The sequence below is a fragment of the Phodopus roborovskii genome, unplaced genomic scaffold, assembly GCF_943737965.1.
Source record: "Phodopus roborovskii unplaced genomic scaffold, PHOROB, whole genome shotgun sequence".
NCBI lineage: Eukaryota > Metazoa > Chordata > Mammalia > Rodentia > Cricetidae > Phodopus > Phodopus roborovskii.
This window is the reverse complement of record NW_026126410.1, coordinates 39993144-40004349: the sequence shown is the minus strand read 5'-3', so window position 1 is coordinate 40004349 and position 11206 is coordinate 39993144. Positions and strand designations below refer to the sequence as shown.

Below are 11206 nucleotides of genomic sequence, written 5' to 3'. Positions count from 1 at the left end.
AAATTCTCGGGCGGTCCTTACTGCGCACGCGCGCGAGACTTCGCGTCCTCTCGCGAGGGAGAGGTGCCTCTCTGTTCCGCAGTGGTCCCTGCCGGTTGTTGAAGAGCGCGTCTTGTGGCTCGCACACCATGGCGTCCGTGGGGACCCTCGCCTTTGATGAGTATGGGCGCCCCTTCCTCATCATCAAGGATCAAGACCGCAAGTCCCGTCTCATGGGGCTTGAGGCCCTCAAGGTAACGGCCCGGGACGCGAGGCAGCGGGATGAAGGGAGGCGGCCCGAGCGCTCCTCTGCGCCTGCGCTGGCGTGGGAGCGGTTCGGCCATGTGCTGGCCCGAAGGGTCGAGAATGAGCGGTTCCGAGGAGCCCCTGCGGGCTCCGTGTGCTCACCCGGCCCCCCGTGCGTGGGAGAGAGGAGGGCCGCCCGCCCCGCGTCCCTGCGTGGGGCTCAGCCACGCGCTCACCCGGGGACTCAGCGCGGGGCCGGGCGTGTGCTTTCCGAGTGACAGCGCTCGATGGAGGGGACTGTGCGGTGCACGCACTCGCGCGCGCACGTGTTTGCAAGGGCCAGAGCGTTGTGGTCGGAGCGGACTGTACATCCTCTTGGGCCAGGAAACACGCATTTTTTGGAATGGAGGGAGACAGTTTTCAGTGGCGCACAGCTGCCTCCAAACTATGATGTTTTCCCCAAAGTTGCAGCTTTTGGAACCCCCATCACAGGGAAACAAAGACGTTATCCCGAGGGAAGGCGGAGCCGAATTGATGAGTAGGAAGGAAAGGGATGAAAAGGGCCAAGACTCAGATAAGAAAGGAATAAGAAAGAGCTCGAACCCAGATAAGGAAGGAATGCCATCCACAGGTGTTGCCACAGAAAACGCAGAGGAAGGAGGGAGGGAGCCCCGTCTTGGGTTGTATGTGTGCCCGCCGTGCCTCCGGGTCTGAGGTGCCCTTGTTCGCCTAATGTTGGGGTCCTACTTAAACAGACTAGGAAATAATATATCTTCTCACTGACTCCAGTTACAAGAACTCTTTGGACCTGGTTTCTCCATGTGGACTTTCTGTCATGCCAACGACTTGACAGGTGTTGGAGTGACTGGAGAAGTGCACAGAGCAGTTGTAGATGTTTGGTTCTGTTCCCTTTGTACGGGGAATTATTTTCCAGGTCCTATGCCTTATGTATTTAGTTCCATTCTCCTCCCCCCCCCCAGGGTACTTGCAGATTGAGAAACATTCCAACAGGCAGAGATTTTAGCAGTGTAATTCATGTTAACAGTTGTGCGCTGTCAGCCATTTGTGCTAATTACATGGGCTATTGCCTGTGGTCCTCACTCAAGATAGATCTGCTTCCAGAATTGGGCACTTAGGGCAGGGTCATAGAGAAACGGCCAAAGGTTTCACAGCTGCTGCGATAGAGAAGGGCCATGACTTCAGTGTACCCCAGGCTGTGTCACCGCTAGTGATCCAGAGCCATGGGCTTAGCCTTGCTATTCAGGGCCAGATTATTGTAGTACAGGCCTGTTCTGTGTACAGCAAGGAACTGTTGCCCTCTGCTCAATGCATACCCTTTAGCCAACCAAAAATAAGCTCGGGTGTCCGCTGTCCTTGGGCACAGAAAGACATTTCTTTGTGGTGCTTTTCAAACAGCCCATTATGAATACCTACTTCAAAGTGCATTTTAAGAAGTCACCGGAGTTGGCAAAGACAAAATGAACTTGGTGTTTTGTGGTCAGCCATTGGGGATGATGCGAGAAGTTGAACGTGTGTACTTGCACAGTTCAGAAAACACGATGTTTCTCTGGTTAGAGAAGTTTGCATCCTTGTGCACTGTGAGAGTGAGAAGATTGAGTTAGCGCCAGGGACAGCCAGGAGTGCTTTGCCTTTGAGCTCTAGTGTTACAGGACCATGGGTCCTTTTAAACCTTTGGAATTGTTAAGGGACTTTAAAAATAAGTTAATTAGCAAATAAGGAGTGCATGGGATGTGGTTTTAGAATTCTGTAGGATAATATTGACCTGAGTTAAGTTAGTGGTGGCAAGAATAAAAACGAGACATTGAAGGAAACGAGAGCCAAGTGTGTCTGGGAACAGGGGATGGGTCTTGCAGGCTTGTACCCTTAATACTTTAATAACAGTAATATACATTCTGGTGTGGGGAGATTGTTGCCACTAACATCTGAGTTAGAAGAATTTGAATGAAAACTAATCAACAGGCCAGATGTTGCAGTGAAGCTGTGGGTTGCATTCCTAGAGTATAGAGGTCAAGATCTCAGGCCTACAGGGATGTTAGTAAGATTGTTGTTAAAATTGGTTTTCTGGGTCTGCCCCTTTGAGTGTGTTTAGATTTCTTAGAACTTCTGACACACTGAAGGGCCAAGATGACAAAAAGGTACCATGTGCTTGCCATGGCTGAAGATCATATAAACTTTTCTCCTGTAAAGTTCTATGTGACCCAGGGTATAGATGTATATAAAACAGGCATACCTTTACTGAGAATAAATAATAAAGAACATTACTTTTAAACAATGTTTGTTATACATATAACTTTGCTGTTTATTAAAGACAAAGGGCAGATTTATGTAATCATGAGATGTCTTGTGTGTTGATTTTGGGTTTTTATTTTAGATTTATTTATTTTATGTGTGTGTATGTATGGGTACCTTCACGTATGTATGTGCACACTGGTGCATGTGGAGGCCAGAAGAGGGCATCAGATCACCTGGAACTTGAGTACAGGCCTTTGGGAGCTGCCATGTGGGCAAGAGCAGGTGACCTTGACCACTGAGCCATCTCAGTCACTCTCCCAATGAACTGCACTTCCAATCCTTGCTCTAGTGTCTCTACAGCTAAATTTAGCCCATCATCCTTAAAAAGATTTCAGGGCAAAGACGAATTTTAGAGCAGTTTAAAACAGCAGTCTCCAGGTTCCAAGCCCATGGGTCATGGTACTAAATTCTCAGCCACCATTCACAATTTTCCTTTTGAAAATAGTGCTTGATAAGAATGTTAGCAACAGTGGCGTTCCCATGTGGGATTAATGTGGTATTTCTCTACAATGGGCTTTGGTGAAAACTGAAGATGTTATGTTTTACAATTGGACTTTGTATTCTCAGTTCAGTAATGGAAACAGCCTGCCTCCTGTGCTGAGAATGCAAAACACAGCACTTGACACTAAAGCTTATAGTTGTGAATGTTACTGTTCAAGTCAGACTTCTGTTGGCGTAGAAATTTCTAGATTTTAGAAATTACATCCCAACTCTTTTTTTTTTTTTTTTTTTTTTTTTTTCCTGTAAACATGAGCTATGTGCCTTTAATTGTTGAAATGATAGGTAACTGGGTATTTGCTTTTCTGTTTTATTTAGTCTCACATCATGGCTGCAAAAGCTGTAGCAAACACAATGAGAACTTCATTGGGACCAAATGGTAAGAGAAATGTTGATATTTTTAAATAAAGGATTGAATTTATCATACAGTCAGTGTAGCAGTCTTCCAGCTCATTCAGCCAAGATGCTCTGAGTGTCTGTGCTCCTTACTGTTCCAGTGTGCTCACAGCTTTAGATAGGTCTTTCTTTACATCATTAGCCGTGTTCCAGAACACACCTCTATCTTAAGTTGATGCTGTATTTAATGGTATTCTGTATGTAGTGTTGGTCTGCGTTTCTTTGTTTTGAGACACACTGTTTCCTTTGTGGAGCTTGAATTGTCTGATAGAAGGGTATCTGGTGGATGTTTTATGAGTATTGAATTTTTTTTCTAATGAATTTCAGGTAAGAGTTCCTTGAGATTTGAAATGGCTCTCTCTAGCCCCTGGTCATACATTCTTTTGCCAACTTCTGAACTTTTGTCCTTTAGGGCTGGACAAGATGATGGTAGATAAGGATGGCGATGTCACTGTAACAAATGACGGTGCCACCATTCTAAGCATGATGGATGTGGACCATCAAATTGCCAAGCTGATGGTTGAACTGTCCAAATCCCAGGATGATGAAATTGGAGATGGAACCACGGGAGTGGTTGGTAAGAAAAGAAACAGCCTTTCTAATGTAAGGTGTTTTAAAAGCGTCTCAGGAGCAAATGCTTCTGCATCAAGTCATGGGGACTGACTGAAGTTGGGGAGCACATTATGGCACAAGTGGGCAGACTTTGAAGAGTGGGGGCAAGAAGAACGGGAAGGAGGCTGGGAGCATTGGCAGCTTGTGGTGTGTGCTTCTCTGGTCCATTTGTTTGTGTGTTTGTTTAAGCTGCGGGTGTTAGTGAGATACGTTTGGAGGAGCAACATTTAGGGTTGTAAGTTGTATGGTATCAGTATTCATTGTCCTTGAGTTGACAGCTACATGATGATTACACAGAGAGTGCCCTGGTTCTCCTACCAAAATATGGAAGGGGGTTGACATGCCTTGATTCCTGCAGCTACTTCTCAATGAATTAGCTGGAAAAGGTGTATACATCTGAAGAGAAAACGTGCATTATCATGTTTGTTTTTACTATTAGCATTTTTTTTTTCCTGAAATTTGAAATCTTCAGATCGATCCAGAGTATGAGGGCTGGCAAGGTGGCTAAGCCAGCCAGTAAAGATGCTTGCTAGCAAAACCTAAACACCTGAGTTTGACTCTTGGGACCCATATCATAAACAGAGAGCTGAATCCAGCTGGGCATTTCTCCTCTCCATACCATGCATGCTTGTGCATACATACAAAACTAAATCTAATTTGTACTTGCTTTACAGATCAAAGGAGATGGGAACACATTAATATGTGCAGGGTTATCTTTGCTGTAGCTAATTTAAAGTTGTTAAAATATGGAATTGCCATAATTTCCCAAGCACTATTGTAGGTGTGCTTGGATGCAATGGGTTTTTAATTAATAGAACCAAATTCATTTCTGTCACCAAGGGGGAAGGAGATGGGTTGATCCTTGGGGAGCAGGTACTCATTAGCCCTCCACAAGTCAGGATGCCCTCAGGTGTTCCTTGCCCCATTTTGCTGCTTTCCATTTTAAATGTTGTCCTTGCATTGTGGCCTACACCTTTCTGTTTGTACATTTATTGTGGGGATGTGTAAGACCAGAAGACAACTTTTGGGAGTCAACTCTCCTACTGTGTGAATTCCAGTGCTGTAAATATTGGCAATATATACCTTAAACTACAGGCCCACCTCTTTGCCTGTCCACTTTCCTAAGTTTTTATTATCAAGTTCATCTTTAAGGGGTGGCCTATTGAACCTTAACTATGATCAAAACTAAGACAGATGGCCTCCTCCTTTCCAATCATAGCCCTGACCTCTAAGATAACATCCATCCCAATTCTAGAACTTCGTTAGTTTTGAGTTAGTATATAAGGCTGTACTAAAATTTGTAACGTAAACTGTCTACTGTCTTGCTTGCAGTCCTGGCTGGGGCCTTGTTGGAAGAAGCTGAGCAGCTGCTGGACCGGGGCATTCACCCAATCAGAATTGCTGACGGCTATGAACAGGCTGCCCGAATTGCTATAGATCACCTAGACAAGATCAGTGACAGTGTGCTTGTTGACATCAACAATCCCGAACCCTTGATTCAGACTGCAAAGACCACGCTGGGCTCCAAAGTGTGAGTGTCCTATCAGTAGAACTTTGTGGGTTGCAAGCCTGTCCTTTGGAGGACTGTTCATCTGTTGTATGCTTCGCTGAAGTTTCTGTTGGTTTTGCTTGTTTTCCTGTGTTTTTCTTGGAGGCTGGATTTGCCAGTTGTTATTAGTAAATCTCCCTGACTGTACAGTCTAATATTTTTTTCTATCACCTCTTACTAGGAAGTCATTCTGGGGAAGCATTTGTGTTTTTAATCAGTAAGCAAATGTACTGCTCCAAAGTTTTAATGTAATTAGGAAGATGATCCTAAAATTGGCCTTCCTGTCTTAAAATTTCTGTCAGTGTTTCCTAACGTCTGCTCTTGCCCCTAAACACTTAAAGTGGTCTCAACTTAGGGATGTTCCTGTCTACAATGGAAGAAACTCCAGTCTGCTGCTGTACTGTGGCATTAAAACTTAAGTGCCAGCATAACTACACGTAAACTCTAACCACACGTAGTAGACGCTTTTATTGTGTTATTTCAGCTCTTGTTTGTCCTCCTCCTGCTTAATACCTCGATGTGTGTGGGTGTTAGATAAAATGGGGTGGTTGCCTTTATTTCCTTCTTTTTGCCCTCTCATCCCCCACCCCCATTACTCTTCTTACGTTTATTCTGTGTGGACGTACAACTTGTAGGAATCTGCTCTCTCCTACCAGGTGGGTCACCAGGCTTGGCAGCAGGTGCTTTGACTCATTGAGCCTTCTCTGTTAAGTCACTGAACAGTGTGAGCAGTATTTAAATGCGGAGCTGTGTGTGTGGTACTTCTAGCATAAGGAATGGTCTCAATATGAAGATGAGTGCAATAAATATCTCTGGGCTGTGAAGCACCTAAAGCCTGCTCCTTCATGTCTGAGAAGACACAGGAAAGCTGAGTGTCTGCAGTAAAGGGCAGACGTCCAGAGCAAAACCGAGGCTAAGGTGTAGTTGGTATTCCAGTAGAGAACTCCCACCCTGCCTTCAGGTGGACCTGGTCTCTGTTAGATCATGCGTGTATTTTTAGAGGAAAATTAACATGCCTGTAATTTCAAGGTAGAATTGGTTCAAACCATAAAGGAAAGGGTTTACACAGCTCAGGCTTTCTGCTTTGCCTGGCTGTTACTGCCCCTTGTCAGCTTTAACTTGGAAAGCAGTTTTCCTAGAAGTGTTGTTGAGTTGCGTGATGTGATGGTTTGGTTACTGCCATTGTGAAGGAATGTGAAAGCTGTGTGTTTTCATCAGAGTTAACAGCTGTCATCGACAAATGGCTGAGATCGCTGTGAATGCCGTCCTCACCGTGGCAGATATGGAGCGGAGAGATGTTGACTTTGAGCTCATCAAAGTGGAAGGCAAAGTGGGTGGGAGGCTAGAGGACACCAAACTTATAAAGGGTGTGATCGTCGATAAGGACTTCAGTCACCCGCAGATGCCAAAAGTAAGTTGTTGCTCTTACACTTACTTGTACACTGTTTGCCCAAGCCCTGCCACTCAGGGTTCTTTCTTCCCCACAGCAAGTGGAAAATGCTAAGATTGCGATTCTCACGTGTCCGTTTGAGCCACCTAAACCAAAGACGAAGCACAAGCTGGATGTGACCTCTGTGGAGGATTACAAAGCCCTGCAGAAATATGAAAAGGAGAAGTTTGAAGAGATGATTCAGCAGGTAAGTCCTGCAGTGCTGCCTGAACAGACTCCACAAGCTAACAATTACCATCTGCAAACTTTGTCACCTGGCTACAAATAATGTATAGTGCATCCTGTGTTCAGTGTCAGGCCCAAAAATAAGTACAGTAAGAAAAACCAAGTGGTATATTAGGAAAGACGTTGACTTTTCCTGGGCTGCTTTGAGAGTTTGGCATCTTAGCTGTGCCTTTTGTTACCACCTGTCCTGGGCTTGAATGGAGCAAACGAGAGCTTTGAAGTAACAGGAATTCAAGCCTAGTTTAGATAGCAAAATGGTTTCCATTGACACACATGATAGTGTTGAGAGGAAAAGATAAGGCCGCACACTCATATACTTCCTTCTTTTAGTGCACTGACTTCACACACTGCTCTTAATGACTTCAGATCATGTAACAAGGAACAAATACTTGTTATTAATAAGAGTTGTGGCATTTCTTTTCCCAGATTAAAGAAACTGGCGCTAACCTGGCTATTTGCCAGTGGGGCTTTGATGATGAAGCCAATCATTTACTTCTTCAGAATGCCCTCCCTGCAGTTCGCTGGGTAGGAGGACCTGAGATTGAGGTAGGAGGCCAGCACTTAGAGCCCTTGTTGGGTGTGGGTGAACCTGCAATGCATGCTTGTATTCTGTGCCACTTAAACAGCATTTGCCTGAAACAACCACCACAGCTTAGAGAAGAGTAACTATGGAAGAACATTCTGGGATTGTGTTTATTTGGATGACGATACTTTGTATTTCTGGTGTTGCCAGTCTACTCTGGGCTTCTCTGTTGACTTTTGGGGGCGGGAAACCCTGGTACTGTGGCAGCTGGGTAGGAACATCTCTCCCAAGCCATGATTTGAACAAGCCTTGCTTCCCTTCTGCTCCGCCTGTGCTCTGGGGACGTGAGAGCTGGGTTCACAGACAGGGCTCCCACTGTAAGATGGGTTGGGAATTGACTGCAATAGAGCTGAGTATACCAGTCCCCTACTTTGGTCTAACATCGAATGAGCGAGGTGATCCCGGGTTAAGTGTCCTTCAGGGTAGTCCAGTTTTGGAAGTTCACTAGCATTAACCACATCTGTCTGCCCTCTAACAGTTGATCGCCATTGCCACAGGAGGACGGATTGTGCCCAGGTTCTCTGAGCTTACCTCTGAGAAGCTGGGCTTTGCCGGTATAGTGCGAGAGATCTCGTTTGGTACTACGAAAGACAAAATGCTAGTCATTGAGCAGTGTAAGAACTCGAGAGCTGTGACCATTTTCATCAGAGGAGGAAACAAAATGGTAAGGAGCTGGGAAGTGGCTCAGTGCAGCCAGGGTTTTTTCTCTACCTACATGAGGTGCTGAGACATGACCTTCTCCCCCAGATCATTGAAGAAGCAAAACGATCCCTCCATGATGCCTTGTGTGTCATCCGGAACCTCATCCGAGACAATCGAGTTGTGTATGGAGGAGGGGCTGCTGAAATATCCTGCGCCCTGGCAGTCAGTCAAGAGGCAGATAAGGTAACGGGCAGAATCGAAGTGAAAATTGCTGTGTCTGGTTTCAGGAATGTTCTAGTTCATCACCTTCGTTCTCTAGATAAGTAATCATGGTTTATTAAGCTTGCCGTGAGTAAGTTTGCCAGTGTATGCTTAGGAACTGCTGTAGGAGCCGGGTTGGCTCTTGCCAAGTGCACTCACTGTCTGTACCCTTCCAGTGCCCAACTTTGGAGCAGTATGCTATGAGAGCTTTTGCAGATGCCTTGGAGGTCATCCCCATGGCCCTTTCAGAAAACAGTGGCATGAATCCCATCCAGACCATGACTGAAGTCCGAGCCAAGCAAGTGAAGGAGTCCAACCCTGCCCTTGGGATTGACTGTTTGCACAAGGGCACTAATGGTGAGTTGTTTGTTGGCGTTCTTGGGTGACCCAGGTTTCCATTGACTTGGAAGGTGGTATGCTCTTGCCACACATGAACTATTGCCTTGTGAGTTTTTAAATGCACTTGGATAGTTAAGTTCTTGGTTTTAGTTGTTTGACTTGATTGCTGTAGGACCTGGTCTTAGTGACACACTCATTTTGCTATACAGTTCAGCCTGTCTTCCTTCACACACATGTCTGTCTCAGTCTGTACAGAGTAGTTAGTTACACCCTGGCACCTGGCTGTCCTGTGACTTAGGGTGTTTGGTAGACTTGTAACTCTGTAGCAGCTTGGCAGCTCTGCTGTTAAAAAAAAGTGGCAGACATTAACATATTGAAACTTTGCTAGTTTGCTACATTTGTTTACTGAACAACAGTGCCTGCATTCCTTCAATGAGTTCAACAACAGAATAAGTATTCTGACAACAGCAACTCCAGCATATAGCAGGAGTTGAGGGTCCAGGCTACACCAGCATCCAAAATAAAAAAGCTGCTGTGACATGAGGTATCTACTGACTCTTTTGCAGAGATTGTGCATCTGGGTGCTTTGAGATGTCATGTCACTGACTAACTTCCTTATAGGCATGAGTCCTGGCACTTCTGCTACCAGGTTCCAACATAAGCATGTCCTCAATACTAATGAAATACATCTGAAAATGACAGGGAAAACTGTAGCTCATTGACTGCTACAGCTTTAGAATTTTTGGTTTGAGGTTTTGTCTGTCAAGATTTATTAGCCAGTGGTGGTGATGCATACCTTTAGTCCAGCACATGAGAGGATCTCTTGAGTTCCAGGACAGTCAGGGCTACACAGGGAAACCCTGTCTTGGATAAACTCCCTGTTATGTGCATGAGTGTTTTGCCTGCATGCATTTAAGTGTGCTACATGTGTATGGTACTCCTGGGGACCAGAAGAGTGGAACTGATCCCTTGGCCCTGGGGTTAATTGGACGGGTGTAAGCTGCTGAGTGGGTGCAGGAAACTCAGGTCCTCTGTAAGAGCACTTGATGCTCTTAATCGCTGAACCGTCTCCAGCCCTTTTACTTACATGGTTTTTATTTCCTTCATTGTTTGACACTGTTTGCTATAGATAGGTGGGTATATGTGTAGATGTGATGTATTCTCGGTATTCTTGCCCCCACATCCTGTTTCCCCCTGTGAGTCCCTTTCCCACGATCCTGCTTTTGTTCTGAGTTTAACCAAAACTCACCTGTGGGCTCAACTGAAGACAAAGATCACCCAGAGTCCACAGGAGCCTGTAGTTTAACAGGAAGAGATAGGGCCCCATGAGCCTCTCTCTCCCTCTGTGACTGACAAATGGTGCCGTTTTAAACCAGTTTTGTTTTTGAAATGCAGTTTTGCCATGTTGCCTGGGCTGACCATGAACCTCAGCCTCCCCAATAACTAGGAACATAGACATGAATGCTGCAGCCTGCTTCTTTTTCTAAGCTTTCTTGTCTACATACATTGAAGCTGTTTGTTGATAGTAAATTTTTAGGCTCCGGGGACCACTGATTGCTGTTTGTTTTTCAGATATGCAGTATCAGCATGTCATAGAAACCTTGATTGGCAAAAAGCAGCAGATCTCTCTTGCCACACAGATGGTGAGAATGATCCTGAAGATTGATGACATCCGTAAGCCTGGAGAATCTGAAGAATAAATTGTACCATCCACCACTGTGACTAAATAAATGGTGTGTCATGCTGCATCTGCAGTGACCACTGGTCCTCTCACAGCCTGTAGATGCTGGAATAAAAACAGCTGTTTGGGAACTGTTGCCCTCGTTCAGAGCTCAGTACAGGATACAGTCTCGCAGCTTCTCTGTTCCTTAGATGTCTCTAAGCATCCTTCATCCGCAGCATTAACCATGTAAGGAAGCAAAAATACACTATTTGAGCAGCTTAGCTGTCCTGTTGTCAGGAACATGCGCTACCCACCAGAAATCAGAGGCAGGGCAATCCTGGCCATAGAGGTCCATGGGGTCATTCCTAAGTTACACAAACACTGCAGGACTAAAGCCAGTGCTGGAGACTGGTTTGCTGAATGGTGGCCACAGTTAACTCAGGTGCCAGT

The 11206-nt window shown here is 45.4% G+C and overlaps 1 protein-coding gene across 1 annotated transcript; it reads left to right on the top strand.

Moving 5' to 3' along the window:
* Positions 1-45: 45 nt before the first annotated feature.
* On the top strand, positions 46-10910 carry Cct5 (chaperonin containing TCP1 subunit 5). Its single transcript, XM_051182613.1, has 11 exons — positions 46-233; positions 3355-3415; positions 3845-4009; positions 5377-5575; positions 6812-7004; positions 7081-7230; positions 7695-7814; positions 8330-8515; positions 8599-8736; positions 8931-9111; positions 10666-10910. The coding sequence occupies exons 1-11, from the start codon at positions 129-131 to the stop codon at positions 10791-10793; spliced, it is 1626 nt and encodes a 541-aa protein (XP_051038570.1). The 5' UTR covers positions 46-128; the 3' UTR covers positions 10794-10910.
* The last annotated feature ends 296 nt before the right edge of the window (positions 10911-11206 follow it).